The sequence below is a fragment of the Bos indicus x Bos taurus genome, chromosome 5 (genome assembly GCF_003369695.1).
Source record: "Bos indicus x Bos taurus breed Angus x Brahman F1 hybrid chromosome 5, Bos_hybrid_MaternalHap_v2.0, whole genome shotgun sequence".
NCBI classification, from domain to species: Eukaryota; Metazoa; Chordata; class Mammalia; order Artiodactyla; family Bovidae; genus Bos; species Bos indicus x Bos taurus.
In genome coordinates this window covers 32,196,337-32,219,147 of record NC_040080.1, presented here as the reverse complement: position 1 = coordinate 32,219,147, position 22,811 = coordinate 32,196,337, and the positions used below count along the sequence as shown (strand labels likewise).

The following is a 22,811-nucleotide window of genomic DNA, read 5'->3' as shown; positions in this document are numbered from 1 at the left end:
ATTTATGGCATTTCTCCCCTTCCCTCCAAGTATAAAAGCAACAAGGTGAGGAATAGAGGTTATAGATACAGTAGGGATAGAAGAAAGAGGGATAGAAGAGGGAGAGAAGAAAGCTAGACGAGGAAGAATCTAGAGTAGCGGGTAAGTGAAAATCACTCAGTGAGTCTGAGAAACTTATATTGAATCAGTGAAGTATGGTGAGAATTATAATAACCGAAGTATCCTATATTAAACTTGAAACAGTGGTGTCTTTTGTTGCCATCTTGAAAAGCAAGAGGGCATTTTAAAATACAAGTTCAGAAGCTGGCTTGCTTAACTATAAAGCCATAAGTAAAAGCACAAAATATGCCCCAGGCCTTTAGGTGGAAGAAAAATGTCACAAGGCCCAGCACTATGGTAATTCTAGTTTGACCTCATAGGGTCAAACACTCTCCTGCTCAATTCAAAGGAGGACCTAGTGATGTAAGCCTGAAATCTTCTCAAAGAAGGTGGTCTTTTCCCCCTCTCTCACTTCCCTTTGATTATAAAATTGTAGTCCACTTAATCCTGGGGGCAGAGCCCCCTTGCCTGCCCATTTGCATCTCTCACAAGCATCCTATATTAATACATCTACTCCTTGTCTATCAAAAACATACAAGTTTATTGCTTACAGAAATTTCTTGATATTAAAGTGTTTTAATTGGCCACTAGTCTGCTTAATCTAATTCAGTCTGTTACTTAATTTTCCTAATGCTAGGCACCCCAGAGCTGCTTCTCACCTTTTGAGAACCTAAGTTATTTCTGGTTGAACTCCACTGTAGAAAGAATCTAAGTGGGACACTTACAAGATTTCAAACTTTTTGACTTCCTGGTGTTCCTACTTCTGCTGCTGCTGCTGCTGCTAAGTCGCTTCAGTCGTGTCTGACTCTGTGCGACCCCAGAGACGGCAGCCCACCAGGCTCCGCCATCCCTGGGATTCTCCAGGCAAGAACACTAGAGTGGGTTGCCCTTACCTTCTCCAATGCATGAAAGTGAAAAGTGAAAGTGAAGTTGCTCAGTCATGCCCGACTCTTAGCAACCCCATGGACTGCAGCCTACCAGGCTCCTCCATCCATGGGATTTTCCAGGCAAGAGTACTGGAGCCTAGATCTAAGGTTGTGCTTGCACGCTAAGTTCCTTCAGTCGTGTCCGAGTCTTTGTGACCCTATGGACTATAGCCCACCTGGTTCCTCTGTCCATGGGATTCTCCAGGTAAGAACACTGGAGTAGATTGCTAGGCCCTTCTCCAGGGGACATTCCTGACCAGGGATTGAACCTGTGTCTGCTGCAGCTCCTGCATTGGCAGGCGGGTTCTTTACCATAGTGCCACCTGGGAAGCCCCTGGCTTTAAAGTTAGTTATATTTATTACTTCGATGTAGAGACATTACAGCCTGCAACCTAGTCCTCAGTTTTGCCCTACCGTGGTTCTGTAGAACACTTTTTATTCTTTGATTCTGAGTTTACATCAGTGTGTGATGCTAGTTTTTACACTGAATGCCTAAAAGTTACCCTCTCTCTCCAAGACTGTTGTAACTTAATTTTCAGTCAGAGGCACTCTTACTGAAATGTTCTATATTCCCGTGAGAATAATTAACGGCAACATTTTTTAGCCCAGTTCTTTCTATATTAAATGGTTTGCATGTTTCTTTTTTCCCATGCCTGTCCTTCCTCCCCTCTTCCCAAGGCCAGCTCAAGCTCCTAAGAGTTTTAGAGATTGATGGTGGTCGACTCAGTCCTCCACAGAGGTAGTGTAATTATCATTCAGGACATCTAGTTAGGTCTGTGGGATGGAAGAGGAGTAAGTGATCGTGGTCACTGTGTCTTACTACTTTGTTGTCTTGTGTGGATTGCCCATGAGGAGGAGGCAGAAGTCAGGCACTTGGCTTTGGACATGACTTGTTGAATAAGGCTTTTAAGGGCTTCCCTGGTGGCTCAGCTGGTAAAGAATCCACTTGCAATGCAGGAGACCCCGCTTCGATTCCTGGGTCGGGAAGATCCGCTGGAGAAGGGATATGTTACCCACTCCAGTATTCTTGGGCTTCCCTTGTGGCTCAGCTGGTAAAGAATCTGCCTGCAATGCGGGAGATCTGGGTTAGACCCCTGGGTTGGGACGATCCCCTGAGAAGGGAAAGGCTACCCATTCCAGTATTCTGGCCTGGAGAATTCCATGGGGTCGCAAAGAGTTGGACATGACTGAGCGACTTTCACTTTTCAAATAAAGCTTTTATTCATTTAATTATAAAATCCATTCCTGGATCCTCTGGAGCTATTTATGTAAGGCAGGAAGAACCGGGTTTAAGTTCTTCAGTTTTTAATAGCCTTTGTCAAAAGTCATATTCTCAGCCAGGAATATTTTCACAGTTGGCATTTGTGGTTTTTATCTGAAAAAGTCTTCCAGCCTGTAACAAGTCTTTTTACCTTCATTCATGCCATAAGACATCAGCGACTCTAATTTTTGTCTTTTTTTTTTAATCTTGGCATCTGGTCCGATCACTTCATGGGAAATAGATGGGGAAACAGTGGAAAAAGTGTCAGACTTTATTTTTTGGGGCTCCAAAATTACTGCAGATGGTGATTGCAGCCATGAAATTAAAAGACGCTTACTCCTTGGAAGGAAAGTTATAACCAACCTAGATAGCATATTGAAAAGCAGAGACATTACTTTGCCAACAAAGGTCTGTCTAGTCAAGGCTATGGTTATTCCAGTGATCATGTATGGATGTGAGAGTTGGACTGTGAAGAAAGCTGAGCACCGAAGAATTGATGCTTTTGAACTGTGGTGTTGGAGAAGACTCTTGAGAGTCCCCTGGACTGCAAGGAGATCCAACCAGTCCATTCTGAAGGAGATCAGCCCTGGAATTTCTTTGGAAGGAATGATGCTAAAGCTGAAACTCCAGTACTTTGGCCACCTCATGCAAAGAGTTGACTCATTGGAAAAGACTCTGATGCTGGGAGGGATTGAGGGCAGGAGGAGAAGGGGATGACAGAGGATGAGATGGCTGGATGGCATCACTGACTCGATGGACATGAGTCTGGGTGAACTCCGGGAGTTGGTGATGGACAGGGAGGCCTGGCATGCTGCGATTCATGGGCTTGCAAAGAGTCGGACACTACTGAGCAACTGACCTGAACAGAACTGAAGATTATCTAATAGGCCAGAAATCTCAACTGTCTTTCTTATGCCTAAAAACTGTAGTCCTCAGGTCCCAGCGTCATTTCCTCAGAAAGATCTTTTTCTTAACCTTATATAACACTCTATACTTTCCTATTTGTTAAATTTTGTTTCCTGTTTCCATGAGCAAGATATATGTCACGTTTGTTCATCAGTCCCTTTCCAGAATTCAAAACAGCTCCTGCTCCTTAACAGGGCTCAACAAATAATTGTTGAATTAAAGGCAAACCAGGCATCAGAGCTATTTAAGAAGAGACACAGAGAGTGTAGGCTATGGACAGTGATGAGGATGAGGTAATCTCAGAAGCAAGATTCTGAATGGCTTCATTAATTGACTCTTATTTAGAGAGTGGTGGAATTTGTGTTTGTTCTTAAAGTTTGGAGATTAAATTATATATCCATTATGGCAGAAGATTTAAATAGACATTTTTTCCAAAGAAGACATACAGATGGCCAATGGTCACATGAAAAGATGTTCAACATTGCTAATTATTAGAGAAGTACAAGTCAAAACTACGGTGAGGTACCACCTCACGGTGGTCAAAGTAACCACCATTGAAAAAATCTATAAACAGTAAGTGCTGAAGAGGATGTGGAAAAAAGGTAACCATCCTACAGTGCTGGTGGGAATACAAATTGGTGCAGCCATTGTGAAAAGCAGTGTGGCGATTCCTCAAAAAACTAAAAATGGAGTTGTCATGTGATCCAGTTATTCCATTCCTGGGCATATGTCTGGGCAAAGTGATAATTCAAAAAGATACGTGCACCCCTAAATTCATAGCAGCACTATGCACAATAACCAAGACATGGGAACAACCTAAATGTTCATCAAAAGACAATGGATAAAGAAGATGGAATACTGCTCAGCCATAAAAAAGAATGAAATAATACAATCTGCGGCAATATGGATGGACCTAGAGATGATCATACTAAGTGAAGTAAGTCAGACAGAGAAGAACAAATACGTGATATTGCTTATATGTGGAGTCTCAAATATGCCACGAGTGAACTTAACCTACGAAACAGAAACAGGCTCACAGACGTGAGAACAGATTTGTGGTTGCCAAGGGGAAGGGGGAATGGGGAAGGGATGAAGTAGGAGTTTGGGATCAGCAGATGCAAACTATTATACACAGTATGGATAAAGAACAAAATCCATCTGTATAGCACAGGGAACTATATTCAGTATCTTGTGATAGACCATAATGAAAAAGAATATAAGTAAGGAATGTATGTATATGTGTAACTGAATCACTTTGCTGTACAGCAGAAGTTAACACTGTAAATCAACTGTATTTCAATAAAATATATTTTAAAAATAAATAAAATAATATATCCATTATGATGTTAAGAAAATGCCACTGTTTAGGGCAGACACTCTTTCAAGTAGATTGGATGCTCAACAGAACTCTTCGGATTAAATATAAATAATTAGCTTATTGAGCAAGCTGTTGATCATCTCATCTATTCTTAATTTGTGTGTAGAGCAGTGAGCAAAAAAAAAATATGGTATTTGGAATGATTCATACAAATATGTGCATTTAAAAACTCATTGACTGGGCTCCCTGGTGATCCAGTAGTTGAGTCTACCTTGCAATGCAGGGGACACTGGTTCAATCCTTGGTCCAGGAAGATCGCACGTGCTGCAGGACAGCTAAGCCTGTGCAGCACAGCTGCTGAGTCCGTGCTCTAGAGCCCGGGAGCCACAACTACTGAGCTCGTGTGCTGTGACTACTGAAACCTGTGCATGCTGGAGCCTGTGCTCTGCAACAAGAGAAGCCACTGCAATGAGAAGCTGGTGTGCTGCACCTAGAGAGTAGTCCCTGCTCTCCAAAACTAGAGAAAACTCGTGCACAGCAACAAAGACCCAGCACAGCCAAAAGTAAAAATAATAAATAAATAAGATAAATAATTATTTAAAAAAAAAACTTCTTTGGTCAAGTAGATACACCCTCAAAGGGCCAATGATAAAAAGTGCTTTGTTTAAAATCTATATAAAACCTTTGACATTGCAAGCCCCTCACACAAGGATAAACTACATGTAATAGTAGTGGTCCAGCAATGTAATGATATTTTTTCTCCAGAGAATTTAGTTTTTTAGTGTTTAGTAATGTACTAATCTCATTTATATAGGATTTCAGAGTTTTCTGATAAGTTTCAACACCTCAGTTCATTTTTAATTTTCATAATCATACTGAGAGACAGATGGGAATGGTTATTATCATGCCTGACTTCCAGTGAAGCACTGAGAGTTTGAGGGGCCTGGCAAACCATAATCTGAATCCAGATGGTTAATATAATATAGTCATTAAGAAGATGGCCATTAACAGATGGAAGAGTGATAGGTGAAAAAACGTGGACAAAGATTTATAAGGTGAATTGGTGGTCATGCAATATTTTGAGCCCATGGCTGTAATCAATTTGCCTAATCCAGCCTTTCATTTAGAGTAGTACTTTTAAGGTTAGCACGAGGAGTGTTGTAGCATAGTGCTGTGTTCTCAGATCTAGTAGATATTTTCTTACATGGATGCAAGGAGATACCTTTGAAAAGAAAGAATGAAGTTAGTACCTTAATAAAAATACTCCTTAACAGAATCACAATCTTTATGTGGAAATGGACTATCCAAAACATTATCAGTTCTTTCTATGTGGATGCATATGTGCTAAGTTGCTTCAGTTGTGTCTACTCTTTGTGACCCTATGAACTGTAGCCCATCAGGTTCCTCTGTCCATGGGATTCTCCAGGCAAGAATACAGGAGCAGGTTGCCATGCCCTCCTCCAGGGGATCTTCCCAACCCAGGGATTGAAACCACATCTCTTAGTTTCCTGCGTTGGCAGGTGGGTTCTTTACCACTAGCACCAACTGGGAAGCCCCCCTTTCTGTGTAATAAACAACCAAATGGAGAACACCTTGTTCACACATCATTCTAATAAGCATTGACCATTGCCAAGATGAGATATTCTGCATCTTAAATAGAATAATGGTAGTATTATCTCAATTAGTTAAAAAAAATTCACAGTATTTTCCCTATTAAGTTTTTCCTTTTTAAACTTTGGTGAGCTCTTCTGTTTGCTGCTGCCAATGCCCTGAAGAGTGCACTCAGGGCACTGGAGAAATAGTTATTGAAATGAAATTGCTGTGTGAGGGCCAGTATTGACCAAATGAAGAGGAAGTAAGCAAATATTACCAGCTCCAACTCATAAATGGCTTCCTCCTCAACCAGACTTCAGTTCAAAGGCTTTGAAAAGTATATATATTTATATACATATATACATACAGAAGGGGCTTCCCTGGTGGCTCAGACAGTAAAGTGTCTGCCTGCAATGCAGGAGACCTAGTTCAGTCCCTGAGTCGGGAAGATCCCCTGGAGAAGGAAATGGTAACGCACTCCAGTATTCTTGCTTGGAAAATCCGATGGACAGAGGAGCCTAGTAGGTTATAGTCCATGGGGTCGCAAAGAGTCAGACACGACTAAGTGGCTTCACTTTATACATACAGGAAGATTACATATGTACGTGTGTGTGTTCTGTCTTGTCCGACTCATTTGCAACCCCACAGACTGTAGCCCACCAGGCTCCTCTGTCCATGGGATTTCCCAGGCAAAATGGAGTGGGTTGCCATTTCCTCCTCCAGGGGATCTTCTCGATCCTGGAATCAAACCGACGTCTCTTGCATTGGCAGGCAGATTCTTTACCACTAGGGTCACCTCAAATAGGTGAACACCATAGAAAATAGGTAAATTTTCTGCCATAAGATCATCTGTGTTAAGACAGATTTTGAGAATCACTCTTTTACCATGTATTCCCCAAAACTCATGGAATCTGAGTATTCTGCGGCTTTAACAAGTCAGTAACCTTGCTAGGAGAAGGAAAAAGGTGAAAGAAGAGGGGGAAGGGTAATGGGCGAACCACCATGCTAGTAGCTTGGTGAAATGCTTTACCTCTGTCGTTTCATGTAATCCTATGCAGCATGTTCCGTCTTTAGAGACAGGAAGTGAAATGTCAAGGGGTCCCAAAATCTGGAAGTTAGGAGGTAGTATTTGTGCCCAGGTTTATGCTGTTACTACTGCTTTCCAGATTTGCATGTTCTGTGCCCAGATTCTTGTTCAGAAAACTGAGATTGCCAGTCAATCTGGTCCAGGGACTTTTCCTTAACAACGGGGGTGGGGTGGGGGTCTGGAAGTGGGGCTTAAGTTGACTTTTACAAAGCAAACTAAATATTAGTTGAGCATGAGTGAGACCGTACTTTTCATATAAACTATATACGAATAGTTGCAAATATCCACATATTACTCACTGTACTCCGATCAGGCTTCCATCCTCACTTCTGAACCAGATCTGTCCTGGTGAAGGTTACCATTGACCTCTGTGTTCAAAATCCCATGGCAATTTTCAGCTCTTATTTTATATAATCTATCAATAGCATTTGCTGCAGTTTTCTCCTGTTCTTCTTGAGTATCTTTAGGTTACTTTTAAAAAAAGAAAAAACTTACTTCTAAGACACATTACTTTCCTGTTTTTTTTTTTTTCTCCTCCATTGACCACTCCTCAGTGTCTTTTACCTATTTCTTCTCAGTCTCCTAATTTCTTTCTTGGAGCATCTGGAGATTCAGATCTAAGACCTCCTCTCTTTCCTGTCTAAACTCGCTCACCAGGTAGTCCTCTGATTTTAAATACCAATTGTATGCTTTCTATCTTCAGGAGAAATAGGTTCCCTGACTGTATTCTCATATATTCAACTGCTTATTTGACATCACCACTTAAATGGCTTATGGAGATTTCATATTTTATGTCCTTAAAAGTGAACTCCAAATCATCTCACCCAGACCTGCCTCTCTGTTATTGTCCACGTCACAGTAAACAGCAAGTCCCTCTTTGCAGTTGTCTGAGCCCCGGCCTTGGCATTGTTCTTGATTCTTCCCTTATCCTATTTTCATTGCAGCTCTGGTCAGCTCTTCCTCCAAAACATCTCCAGAATCTGCTTACTTCTTGCCACCCCCACTGCTCTGACTCTAGCCCAGGCCACCATAATCTCTAGCCTGTCATTTCAGGAGACTGGTCTCTCTTTCTGTGCGTGACATCTTGCAGCCTATTCACCCAGCAGCAGAGTGATTGTTCTAGAATATGACAGAATGCCACTCCTTTGCTCACCCTACCTTGACTTGATTCTCATCTGAGAATAAAACTTAGAGTCTTTACAGTATCCTCCAAAGCCCTTAGAATTTATTCCCCAACCTTCCTACCAGCTAAGTCTCTGATCTCTTCTCCTCTGTCCTTTGCTTACTCATCTCCAGACACAGTGACCTCTTTCTCTTCATTTAAAACCCAGGAATGTCCCTCTTCCATGTCTGCCCCAGCGACTCCCCCAGGTGCCTGAAAGGCTCACTATCCCCTCACTTTCAAGGGATTTGCTTCCATATCTCCTGACCACCCTAGTTCAATGGCAGGTTTTCTTCAAAAGTATTTCCTGATTTTCTCATGCCAGTGATTTCTTTCTCTCCACCATATGATATTCTGTTTATTTTATTCATTTGTCTTTATCATCCATTTTCCACTGGAATCTGACCTCCTTGTGAACAGGGATTATTATATCCTGGTCACCCAGGACAGTGCTTGGAACATAGTAGGAACTCAGTAAATATTTGTGGAATAAAAGGGCAGTTAACTTGAGCATAAATACCTTAATCTACATCTAGCAAATTACAGATCTGACTTGTGTATTTCTAGTATTGATTCAAATCTTCCTCCCAGGAGTGAGTGAGAAAAATGCCATGTATCATCCTGGCTCATCCGGGAGAGCTGGAGTACAGCCCTTTTCCTGACCCTCCTTCTCTGTATCCTGCTCTGGAGGTCACTGGACAGTCTCCGGAAAGCCTTTCCATCTGCAGGCATATGCTTAACACTGCAGTTTCAGTGCTGTATCTTCATTACCTTTATTGTCAGAGCTCTGCCTGTTCCTTTTACAAACTAGAAATCAAGGAAGTTAAATTTCCTTCTTGAGCTTTGCTGAGTGCCCCTCAGCTCCCAGTGACTATGTACATTCCTGGAATTTCATTTTTCTGCTTTAATTATTTATACCTATGTGCATATGGTCATATAATCATTTATTCTTTTGGTGTAATCCATATGATGCCCTCAGATTCATCAACAGTGGTGACTTAATATGGTCATGGTTGTTTTATACAGATGTAAGGTCTTCCGCCAGAGACTGCCAGCCACTGTGCCTGGTTTCAGCAAGCAGGAAATGCTGTGCTGGTGGTTCTTGCTGACCCAGCTAAAAGAGACTGAATGTCACATTTCACTTCCAGGGCTGTTGCTGGGTTTTGATAGTCCCTGGTACTATAAATAGCACTCCAGGGAACATTCAGGTACATGGGACATTTTCTTTGCAGTCCAGGTCAGTGTCTGCAGAAAGTCACATGCTGCCTGGTTAGATACAAGTCACTTGCCCCTGAGTCGCTCCTAAGTTCTAAACAGACCCAGAGTGTGCATTTGCTCATAAACACTGCACTCGCTCTCAACATACTTCTGCACCTCTGTTGATGCTGCTCTCCCTGCCTGCAAAATCCTACTCATCCTTAAAGATTCATCTCAAGTTAGAAAGCTCTCCCTGAGTCGGCTTCACAGACGTGCCTTCTCATCCCTCTCTGGCTTCTCCACCACATGTGAAACATTCCTGTTGTACAGCGAGGTCACCTTCACAATACGGTCTGTTACATAAGCTTATATATTCACACTCTCCTCGCATCCCAAACTGTGAATCCTGAGACCTGTGACTTCGCTGTCTTTGTGTTTATCCCCAACAGTTAGCATAGGAAACGCTCAGCAACGTCTGTTGAGTGAATGACTGATTGTATGAACGAATGAAAGTGCATCTAAATAGGGGAGTAGAATTCATTTGAGTTTGTTCCCAGCTTAATGCCTTTGAAAAGAATCCAGTGTCTAGTGGGGATTTTTCCATTTTCCTTAGCAGTCACTCCCTATTATATGCATGGCCAGTTTGAGACCCAAAATGTGGTTGTATTGAAATCCACTTCAGGGAGTTAAAAAAGAAATGTTTTTATTTCAAAGGAATGGGCTAGTTTGCTCCTTGCAGGCTTCCTGGCATCTTTCTTTCTATGCACTCTTTTCACTTTGCCCAGTCTTCAATCAAATTCTCCGGCCGGGTCTGCTGTAAACAATGATTTGGTGAGCGGTTGTGTGTTCTCTGCAGTGAAAACCCGCCTTGTTTTCTGTTGCTAGGCAACCCCATTCCAGCTGCCCTTGAAGAAATGCGCGGTGGTGGGAAATGGTGGGATTCTGAAGAAGAGTGGCTGTGGCCGTCAAATAGATGAAGCAGATTTTGTCATGCGGTAAGAGAGAGCTCCCACAGCGCGGCCTCCGCCTTCTCTCCTCTCCCTCACCCCTCCCGCCAGCCCCGGGGCCTTTGGCGACCAGTCACTGGTGATTAATCAGCTGTAGCTTCTCTTCGACTTCCCTCCAGGTTCACATACAAGTGAGTTGAGGAGAGGGCCAGGGAACCAGGGAACAGGCCCCAAGAAAGCACAAAGAAAAGAAACACTCAGAGGCCAAGGGGAGATACCCAAAGTGGAAACACTCATCTTATTTTAGATGATACAGTTGGGTGACTCCAACTTTAAAACTTGTCCTTAAGACGAATTCTCAATGAATAAACGATTTCATTTCATTCTGCACACTTTGCTGCTTTGTTTTTCACAAAAGCATTTGGAAGTAGTGAGTGGAATTCAAAGAGGGAGTGGATCTGTGCAGGACTAGGAAAACTGGAAGGAAGGAGGGGGAATGCATTTTGAGCAAGGTGGCAGCTTAGTAAGGGGACTGAGTGGAGTGGTGACGTGATGTCGCTTGTACTGGAAAACAGGAGGTTCCTGCAGGGGTGTGTAAGGGGACTGCTAAGACACACCCAGCCGAGGATAGAGACCGTGACACTGAAATGGTGCCAACCTGCACCACTGGGTGATTTTGACCAGAAAGAAAGACAGTGAGTGATCAGATGGACACAGGCTTAGGATTGTCTGGGGGAGAGAGGAGAAGGGTGAGGAGGGACAGCATGGCTGGAGAGAGCTTTGGAATCTGAGCTGGAAGGATGTTGGCCCTGAGAGGCATGGAGAAAGGAAGGGGTGCAATGGGGCCATACGACAGGACCATTCAGACCTGAGGGAGTGGAAATGGGAAAGATAAAGGAAGATGGAAAAATGAGAGTTAGTGTCAAAGAATGGCCCGCTGGAACATGTGACTTCTTAAGAATCTGACGTCAGCTTCTCTGGGATGAGCAGATATGTTATAGACAAAGAGGACACTTGTTACTGAAGAAATGTAGGAGCTTGGAGGCTACTCTGGGGAGTGTCTTACACGATGGCCCCAAAGTCTCCTTGAAGTGGGAGTAAGTGAGGCATTGAGGCTTTGTGTTGGTCGCTCAGTTGTGTCTGACTGTGGCCCGCCAGACTCCTCTGCCCATGGAATTCTTCAGGCAAGAATATTAGAGTGGGTTGCCACTTCCTTCTCCAGAGGATCATCTCAGCCCAGGGATTGAACCTGGATCTCCTGCATTGCAGGCAGATTTTTTACCTTCTGAGAAGGCTCTGGGGCCAGGACGACTGACTCTCAAGCAACACAGAGGGTGGAAAGCTGAAGTGGGGTGGAGGTTGGGGTTTTGTGTTCATTTTTAAGGATAATAAGGATAAATAAATAATGGTCTAAAGTGACGAAACAAACCAAAAAAAGGTAGCTGAGGGAACATTTGGCCTCCTCTGGACTCTGAGCTAAGTGGAGTAGGGGAGAGTAAAGCTTGTCTGAGAGTGTTTCAAGGAAGCCATTTCAAGGGGAGGGTCAGATTCCTTCTGAGAGAGCAAGGGTTGGGCTCCTCAGAAGACTTCATCTCACTGGTGAAGCCTGCAGCAGAGGGGGAATCCTTTTGTATCTTTCCTTTATGGAGGTACCCTGCCCTAGTTTTTCCAGTGTGAGACTGTGTTTTCCTCTCCACTGTAATGATTAATTTTTGCAATAAAAATAGAAGACAAGAAAGATAAAAAAAATAGAAGCGAGGAGAAGAGAAAAATGTAGTTCTCTTAATTCAGGTCAACATCTGCTTCACGAGTATCTGATCTGTATTGGGTCTTCACTGGGGTTGGAAATGGTATGTTGGACAGGTCCATCATGGACTTAGAATCTGGAGCTGTGTCATTGCCGAGGTCAGGGTGGCTCAGAGGTGAACGATGAGTGAGTGGGGTCCTTCTGTGGGGAAGGGGTGTCTGGATGGAGCCCTCTGTCCATTCCACTCTGGGTACAGGCCAGCCTTTCCAAGCTCTGATGTGGGAAGGACACCAAGGCTCCACAGGGTTGTGAGCCATGGGGTGAGCATGGTGAGATGGTAGCTATAGAAGCGGAGACGATCACCTGGAGAGCAGAGTGGAGGAGGAGAGCAGAGGCACTCCCTCCATGACACTGGCGTTAGGGGGGGTCTGAGGGCAAAGAACCAGCCCTTGCCACAGACTCGCTCTGTGACCCACAGCGCACCATGGTACCTTTGCTGCAGCTCAGCTTTCTGATAATCTTGCAGAGGTGGCTGCAGACAATTCCCTAAGCCTTTCCATTGTGGAAACTCTGATTCTGTGATAATGTGACTATCACACAACTGTAACACATTCGTGTAGTCTAGTTTGATTTTTCATATTGCTCTCAAGTATAAGTTGACTTGCTTTTTCCAGAAACTATGTAAGGAGGAAGTGGAAATATTATATTCACAGATTCAGGAAAGTTAATTGATTTTAAGATGTCTGAGTACAATGTAGAAGAAGGCAGTACAATAAATGTGTTTTCTTAAATTATTCCTGAGCACACATGTGTGTGGCACCACATTTAGGAAGATGGATATTTTTTAAACTTAATGTGTAGAAGATCAGTATTAAGCATCTTATGGGGTTATCCACATTTATTTATTACAAATACACAAGACCACATTTGCATTGTATACAATCACTGTTGATATATTCACATTCAAAATTAATAAGTGCCTGTGATTAGGGTGCACAGCACAGGATTAAACAATGTTCATGGGATGTTCATGGGATGATGAGAGAGGTGAGGATTGAAAAGAATTCAAAGAAGGCAGCATCAAAACTAGAGGTATATGTGCATGTGCCTTTGATTCAATTTCAAGAATGGTGCCATTGTCATAACACATTTGAATCTTTAAAAAGCTTTATTTATAGTTCATGGCAAATAGATGGGGAAACAATGGAAACAGTGACAGACTTTATTATTTTGGTCTCCAAAATCACTGCAGATGGTGACTGCAGCCGTGAAATTAAACGACACTTGCTTCTTGGAAGAAAAGCTATGACCAACCTAGACAGCATATTAAAAAGCAGAGGCATTACTTTGCCAACAAAGGTCCGTCTAGTCAGAGCTGTGGTTTTTCCAGTAGTCATGTATGCATGTGACAGTTGTACTATAAAGAAAGCTGAGCACTGAAGAATTGATGCTTTTTAACTGTGGTGTTGGAGAAAACTCTTGAGAGTCCCTTGGACGGCAAGGAGATCCAACCAGTCCATCCTAAAGGAGATCAGTCCTGAATACTCATTGGAAGGACTGATGCTGAAACTGAAACTCCACTACTTCGGCTCCCTCATGGGAAGAACTGACTTACTGGAAAGACCCTGATGCTGGGAAAGATTGAAGGCAGGAAGAGAAGGGAACAACAGAGGATGAGATGGTTGTATGACATCACCGACTCAGTGGACATGAGTTTGAGTAAGCTCGTTGGTAATGGACAGGGAAGCCTGGCATGCTGCAGTCTGTGGGGTCACAAAGAGTTGGACACGACTGAGTGACTGAATGGAATTGATAGTTTATGGGGCTTCCCCAGTGGCTCAGCAGGAAAGAATCCGCTTGCAGTGCAGGAGACATGGGAGACACGGGTTTGATCCCTGGGTCGGGAAGATCCTCTGGAGAAGGAAATGGCAATCCCCTCCAGTATTCTTGCCTGGAAAGTCCCAAAAACAGAGGAGCCTGGCAGGCTACAGTCTATGTGGTCACAAAGAGTCGGACACAACTGAGCACACACACACACACACACATACACACAAAGAATTTATAATATGGGAGTAATTAAATGTTGATTAATTGTAAATTATTCTTATTTGACCACTTATGGATCTATTTATACATGGTTGATTAATACACATTTTGGGGGCACCTTGCGAAAATTGAGGTAATAGCATATGTTCAAAATGAAACACTTAGTGAATATGATTAGAAACATGTATGTCTGATCCTAGACTATAGGGTACATGCACCATTACAGTGAAAGACGAGATCCCAAAATAGCCTTACCTATACACAATGGTGTACCGGATTACAGTTCAAGATGTTTTCCAGAATTGTAACAATGCCATAATTTCCTTTGCTTGGACATTTTCAAACACGTCTTTTAATGCTAAAATATACCTTCCCATATTTCAAAGTAAACATTTGCTCTAAACATTTGTAACCAAAAGTGACACTTAAAAAAAATAATATTGTTAAATATCATTTAGCTTGAAGGTCTGAAAGACAGAGGTAACAGTGATTATATCCTGGCAAGAAATTGGCTGGCTCAGGAATATGAGTGAAGACAGTATAATTTTGGTGCTTGTGAATTATACTCAATTATATGTGTTTTATGTATTGAAGTATACATATAATTTAAAAAGGAATTTTTAAATGTATTCTATTCCATTCTACCCATTCCCCACCCATCTTCACTCCCCACTTCAAAGAATTTTCATTTCTCATCAATTCTGTGGTCACATCCTCTATGATCCCGGGCACAGTTACTAAGACACTTCAGCCAGTAATATCCGTTCATTGTGCCAATAAACAATAAAGCAAAGTTTGAAACACTTTTACACAATTATGCCTTATAAGAAACAATTTGATTGTATTAAATGTGCCTTTTATGTAAATCTATGTAATTATCAATTTAGAAGTTGAGCTAAAATTACAGTGTGCTTTTTTTTCCCTGGGAGCTGCAGGGAAGTATCACGAGCATTCATACTTGAAGACAAAGTTTACCCAGAAGAACAGTTATTTATACCAGAGTACAATGGCATTATTTTCCAGAAATGGATGTATAAAATATTATCCTTATTGTTTTAAACATTTCACTATGTTATAGAATTTGGCATTTAGTCTCTGGAAGTGTATTTCTGAGGTTTTGCTTTGTAATAGGAGGTGTCTGTATAGTCAAAGGTGTGATTTTTCAAGTAGTCATGTATGAATGTGAAAGTTGGACCATAAAGAAGGCTGAGCGCTGAAGAGTTGATGCTTTCAAACTATGGTGTTGGAGAAGACTCTTGAGAGTCTGTTGGACAGCAGAGAGATCAAACTAGTCAATCCTAAAGGAAATCAACCCTGAATATTCATTGGAAGGATGGATGCTGAAGCTCCAGTAGTTTGGCCACCTGATGCATAGAGCTGACTGATTGGAAAAGACCCTGATGCTGGACAAGATTGAAGGCAGGGAAGGGGATGATGGAGGATGAGATGGCTGGATGGCATCACCGACTCAATGGACAGGAGTTTGAGCAAACTCCGGGAGATGGTGAAAGACAGGGAAGCCTGGTGTGCTGTAGTCCATGGGGTCACAAAGAGTCTGACATGACTGAGCAACTGGACAACAAAGGAGATGTGAAGGGATCCAGACATATGAGCCGTGGATCAACCTACAAGGAACACACGGAAAAACAAAGTTGTTATCCATGAACACCAACTCCTTTCATTTACTGATGACAGAATAGGTTGACTGCACTTTGTAGCAATAGAGTTTACAGTTTTAATATAGTGAGATTGATTCTCAAATGTTATGAAGGGCCATCAAGATCGAGGGGGAAGTGATAAATTAGGAGTTTGGAATTAACATACACACACTACTATATATAAAATAGTCAACTAAGAAGGACCTACTGTATAGCACAGGGAATTATACTCAATATTCTGTCATAACCTAAGAATTTGAAAAAGAATGGAAACATATCAATATATATGTATAACTGATTCACTTTGCTGTAAACACTTGAAATTAACAGAACATTGTAAATCAACTATATTCCAATAAAAACTAAAAAAAAACTAAGTAAATAATTATATTCATCCAAGAAAAGAGAGAAAAAGGTGCTCGAATTCTAGCCTGTGTTTTATCCTGAGATAAAACTGATCTTAGCAGAGATCAGTTGAATCCCAAGGTCAGCACCATGGTCAGATGAGCCTGGCCATTATGAGTAAGCTCATTCCCCAGCACAGCCCTCAGAAACCGCATGGATGTGATGGGACCGTTAGACTGTGGACGCCTCAAGTAGGCTCTGAGACTCGGCTTCCCCCGGGCTTCTCACAATGCCCATTGTGTTTGTTTTCAATGGGCACTCAGCGAAAGTCACCAACTGGCTGACTCATTACTCTGTGGGGAGCTGTCAGAAGAATCAGGATCTTATTACCAAAGAGCAGATGAAAGTAAGATTCCAAATCAAGTGAGACAAATTTCTACCTCAGATGCCCTGATGTGGTGGGAGTCACGGGGATAAATACAAGAAAACATCAAGGAACTTGTGCTAATCAGCTGAGTCGATTCTGGACAACCCCATGTCCTGAAGGAAATTTGTCCAGGAAATTTTAATAGTTGGGAAGTGGCTGAGGCCTTGATATTTGTAAGATCTCTAACAACAAATAAATGATTCTTTACTTTGATGAAATAATACAAAGTTAGAGGTGCTCTGATGGTTGGAGTCAACTTAGAGATATGGCTAGAGAGGAGAAATCAGTACTCAGTAATAAAAGAAAAGTCCAGTGGAAGCTATAGACTTATTTGGGGTGGTCATAAATAATAAATATGTATTTAGTTATATTTATATGATCATGGCAACCCACTCCAGTATTTTTGGGGCTTCCCTGGTGGCTCAGTGATAAAGAATCTGCCTGCTGACAGTGCAGGAGACTCGAGTTCCATCCTTGGGTTGGGAAGATACCTTGGAGGAGGTAATGGCTACACACTCCAGTATTGTTGCCTAGAGAATTTCATGGATGGAGGAGCCTGGCAGGCTACAGCCCAAGGGGTCGCAAAGAGTCAGACATGACGGAGTGACTAACTGAGTTACCAAGATATGATATTTCTGATATGGAATATTTTTGAGCTTTTGCTATGTGTGAGGCATCAAGGTAGGGACTTTTTAATACATTTCTTACTTTAATCCTTACACCCAGCTTATTGAAGGAAAAGTCATTATCTTCATTTTGTAATGGGGAAACTGAGGCAGATGTCATAACTTGGATGACAGCCCACTAGTAGAAAGCCATGAGATTGGATTTGCAGTTGCAGCATTTTCCATTGTAAGCATTCATAAGACATTGCAGTCAAGGAGAGCACCCAGGGCAGGGTGTTGTGTGTGGGAGGGGGGAGGGGCTATTTCTGTCACCTGCACTCTTTCCTTTGTTTAGACTGGGATGGTGGAGAATCACTGCATTTTTTTGGATGACAAAACATTTTCACTGGAAGTCAACCATACGTTGGTCATGCATGCACTGATTTAGGTGGCAGAGTTTGCCTCAAATGTACTCATAATTTAGAATTCGGGAAAAGAATGAGAAACACAAGCAAATACAATTCTTCCATTTCTCTTGAGGCTTGTTGGTATCCACAGAGAGGACTGTAGGTCCTGTATCTTCTAGCACAGGGATCCCCAACCTCTGGGATCTAATGCCTCATGACCTGAGGTAAAGCTGATGTAATAATAATAGAAATAAAGTGCACAAAGTGTAATGCGCTTGAATCATCTTGAGACCCTCCCTCCCACCCAGTTCGTGAGAAAGTTGTCTTCCATGAAAATCAGTCCCTGGATCCAAAAAGGTTGGGGACCACTGCCCAGGGGCCACACCCCTAAATGCTCATTTCAAGTCTAATGCACCCTGACTTCTCACCTCAAAAATATTTTGAATGGAATAAATTAACTCTAGTTGTATCTTTCCTTTAGTAGATTTCTTACCTCTCTTGCTGACATTTTCTTTCTTCTAACACAGAAATAGTTTTTATGACAACATTCTGAAGATTCTGTAATAGTCCTCTAACATCTATTAAAAGGAAGAGGTGACAAAAATCATTTATTTGTGAATTGAGCTAGACTTAGTAAATTCCTATTTGCCATGATAGTTGACTTGTTTTAAAAGTATGTAAATCATTCTGAAGTGCTTGTTTTTGTTTTTCTAGATGCAATCTTCCTCCGTTGTCAAGTGAATACACTAAGGATGTTGGATCCAAAAGTCATTTAGTGACAGCTAACCCCAGCATAATTCGACAAAGGTAAGAATTTATGACTTCTGCTTGTGAGGAATTAGAAAGAAGGCTTTCAGGGTATTTAACATCTTAAAGACAGTGAACATAAATCAGCTTGGGAAACAGACAAAAACCATCTGGACAGGCAGGAAGGATGAAGGAGGGAATTGTAAATAAACTAGGCAGGATTAAGGGAATCCAAACACTGTTTCATGCTTCTGCTGGGTTTCTGTTTTTTGCCTTTAGAGATGGTAAAAAATAACATGCGAATCCACCGTTTTTGCTCAAAGAAGTAATAATATATCATGTTTACTCATTACTACTACTTTCCAACTTGTTGGCTTCAGTCCCAACTCATTGATTGGCATTGATTGGTGAACTGAAATCAGATCAGTTTTATTAAAGACAAAGAAATGACCACTTTGCTGCATCTGCATGCATGAAAATAGCAATATTGTGGGAGTGTACAAGAATGTGTGATTATATGATAATACAATATAGTACATCAAATGATATCCAGTCACATTTTGGGGAAGAGATGGGAAATTCCTGCTCTAGTATCGATTCCAGAAATCTTGGCAGCTGCTGTGGGAGCTTTTGGGGGTCAGTCTCTATCTGATGAAGCCCAGCGGTGAGCCATGAGCTGTTTTTCCAAGGACTGCTCATGTGGAGATTCTTGATCTCTGTGAAAAGAAGACTTGAGCATCACCTTAACGCTGTCTCATGTACACCAGCAGTTAAGGGTAAAATATCCAGACAGTCTGGGCGCAGGCACTTGTCACCTAAGGAAGTCTTATCCGACTGAATAGCACTTGAGTGTCACTTGGTAAACAATGCTGCGCTCCTTGTTTCAGTTCTGAAGTAAGTATTCCCATAAAATAGACGTTCAGAAACACAACCAAACAACATTTAATTTGACAGATACCATGAAATTACACTTCCAGAATGTACCATTACTTCCTCTTCCATAATGCATCAGACTGCCTGTTTCCCAGTATTGAAAACATTACGTGCTATTCATCTTTTCTTTTCGGTTTGTTGAGTTAAAAATGATACTTGATTTTTTACTTCATATGCGTTGTTTTCTGAATACAAGAAAGCTGAGTGGGTGTTGACTCTGTATTTTTTATTCTGTAAATTACCTGTATTTTTTGCTAATTTTGTGCTTTTTTCTTTTTAAAAACTATTTTCCTGTTGATTTATACAAACAGTTTATATTATGTATATAGCAAATATTAATGTTTTCTTCTAACCTGACACATATTGTTTAGCTTATGTTCTGTCAGAATTCAACATTTCTATACAGTGAAATTTATTAGTCTTTTTCTTCAAAAAAATTTTTCTGTAGAGAGTCTTCCTTACCACATCCACTTCAATGAGAAAATATTATCCTAATATTTTTTAATTTATTAATTATTGCTAATATTTTAGTGCATTTATAGTTTCACTTTTATATTAAGAAATTTAATCCATTTGAATATCTTTATTTTTATAACAACGATCTTAATTTTCTCAACAAAAATATATGATCATTATAAGAAATTAAAAGAGAAAAAGAAGAAAAAGATGGTAACAAAAAATTTACCCCAAACCTCACTATTTGTAGATAACTGTAATTAACATGAGGTGAACTTTTTTCAGATATTTCTTACATTCTTCAGAACTTTGAGTGTACTGTTTCATTTCACTCAAAGTTGCCAGTCAGAAACCTAATAGAAATTTATTCATTTTTTGTTTGAGGGAAATCTTTATCTCCTCCACTAAAGTTTTTATACATTTCCTTTTATCATTGAAATTCAGAAAGTTTACCAAGACATGTTTTATCTTAGAGTGGGTCTTCTTTCATTAATGTTGCTGGACGCCGTGGGATGTAGTAGTTGGGATGTAGTGGTTAGGAGTCTGTCCACTAAAGCATGATGACTCAGGTTGCACTTCCCTCTCACCCACTCACAGCTGTGTGAGCCTGACGGAGTTACTTAACAGCTTCTCCTTCAGTTTTCTCATCTATAAAGCAAGGATAATAATTCTTACATAATAGATATAATGAATTAAACTATGTATGTATGTATATGGTAAATATGTGGGTATATCTGTATCAATATATTATATATGCTTATTTATGCCTGCTATATGTAAGCAATATATAAATGTTAGTTACCATTAGCATTGTTTTTCATGTTTGTGAGCATTCTTTCAGATGCCTGATAATGTCTTCTTCTCCATTATGTTTGCTCTCTCTTTCTAGTCCTCCTATTAGGTGGATATTAGAACTTCTGGGCATATTACCATTATTTGTAACTCTTTCCTTGTACTATGTAGCTTTGTGTGTGTATACGTGTGTGTGTGTGTGTGTGTGTGTATTATGTCCCAAGTATTGTAGTTGTGTTCATTCTGCTATGTAGTCTACTTCCATTTTTTAATTGTGTTTTTGTTTTCCATGAGCCAAATTATTTTTCCGTATCATTTTTTATGGCTATAATGTCCTCTTAGTTATCATCAAGACAACTTTTGTGTTTTTGTTCTTTCTATATGCAGATTATTCCTCCTATTTTTTTGGACTTAATGACATTTTCTAAAATTTATACTTTAATTTTCTGTTCATTTTTATATGATAAGCCTTTTTGTTGGTGGAGTATATTTAAAATAGTTGGTTTTAAAAGTATCACTGAAAACCAAAAGTGCCAGTCAAATTTATGAGTTAGTAACTTAACTGAATTTCCCCAAATTAGTGCTCTGTATTATTTTTAGTGTGATTTGTTTGTTGACATAGCTAATGTTGCATAGCAAGGAATTAGTAAGAGTAAGAAAATGAAACATTTCTATTTTATAGTTTAGTTACTGACCCTCACTCAGTCTTGGTTTTCTGTGGTTATTTTATTTTTGAGGGGAATGAGAGGTCTGATCAGGAAAATATTAGAAAATCACCAGGGATGATGGTGATGTCTCTTTAATTCAATTAAGTGGATTGAGGTTCTGGGAAAATTGAGAAGGATTCATATCAGATACAAGAGAATGAGCAAAAGATCAAGAGAATACTTGCAGAATTATTTTTCTTTGCTTATTTAAATTTTAAAAAATAATTTCAGATTCACAAGAAGTTGTAAAACAAACAAACAAAAAATATGTAGGCAAGTCCTTTGTACTCTTCAACCAGTGTACCCAAATGGTAGTGTCTTGTATAACTGCAGTATAATACTTTAACTCTCATTTTGAGTAGGAAATAAAATCACTTTTAAGAACAAATAAATGTTCTTATGAAGGGAAATGAAACATTCAGTACATTATATTGAAGGATAAAAGATTCTATTTTTCTACCTGACTATGTGGAATTGGTGATAAGATTTTTAAAAGCATGTGAAAAAGAGTATTTATCTAGAACAAGACTTAGAGCAAGATGAGAGGTTGAGATGGTGATTTTGAGAAATGTTTTAACTACAGCAGGAGAAAGCAAAGTATTTCTTTCCTTTAAACACAATAATTAAGTGTTTAAAAGGAAAAAATTTAATATAAAAAATTAATACCAGGCAAGCAAGAGTTGTTATGATTAATCTTGGGTCAACATTTAGTCAGTGTTTTGGCATGCCAGGTTCTGTGTTCTTTTTGTGCTTTGCTTCATTTAATCCTCAGAATAATCCTAATAAGGAAGTGTCTTAATGTGTGCTTTTACGGAAAACAAGATGTAAATTTTGTCATCTGCTTATGTTCACAGCTGCTACTCATCGGTCTGGGACCTCACCCAGACTTGTCTCAATCCAAAGTCACTCTTAACCAGTGACCATTGCACACCTGATCTTTCCAGATGAGCCATATATTGCACAAGGAGACAATTAAGTTTTCACAAGTGATGTCATTTTGGAAAAGGGAGTGAAAGTTTTTCATTTAACAAAATGTATTCAATGTTGCAAGGTTTTTGAAGACAAAATCAAAATGCATACAGCAATTCCATTTTGTGAAATAAGGAAAAACATACCACTTACAATAATATTAGAGAACTTTATATACTTAACAATTAGCCAATAGGCATTCCTCGATGGTCCAGTGGCTGGGAGTTGGCACCTTCACTGTTGGTGCCGAGTTCAATTCCTTCTCAGGGAACTAAGATCCTGTATGCCGCAACTAAGAGTTTGCATGCTACAACTAAAGATCCTGCATGCCACAACCAGGATGCAAGATCCCCCGTGACCCAGCTAAGACCCAGCACAGCCAAATAAATAAATACACATTTTTTAATAGAAATTTTCACTCAGTAAGAAGGAGCTCTGCTATAGCCTTTGTCAGAATATCTTGTCCAGCATACATT

General features: G+C 40.5%; 1 protein-coding gene across 1 annotated transcript in view; it reads left to right on the top strand.

Annotated features, from left to right (window-relative positions):
- ST8SIA1 (ST8 alpha-N-acetyl-neuraminide alpha-2,8-sialyltransferase 1) overlaps positions 1 to 22,811 on the top strand; it is a 166,693-nt gene that overhangs the window by 93,285 nt on the left and 50,597 nt on the right. The window contains exons 3-4 of the mRNA XM_027541513.1: positions 10,435 to 10,544; positions 18,446 to 18,538. Coding sequence (XP_027397314.1) covers positions 10,435 to 10,544; positions 18,446 to 18,538 — 203 coding nt within the window. The remainder of the gene's footprint in view (positions 1 to 10,434; positions 10,545 to 18,445; positions 18,539 to 22,811) is intronic.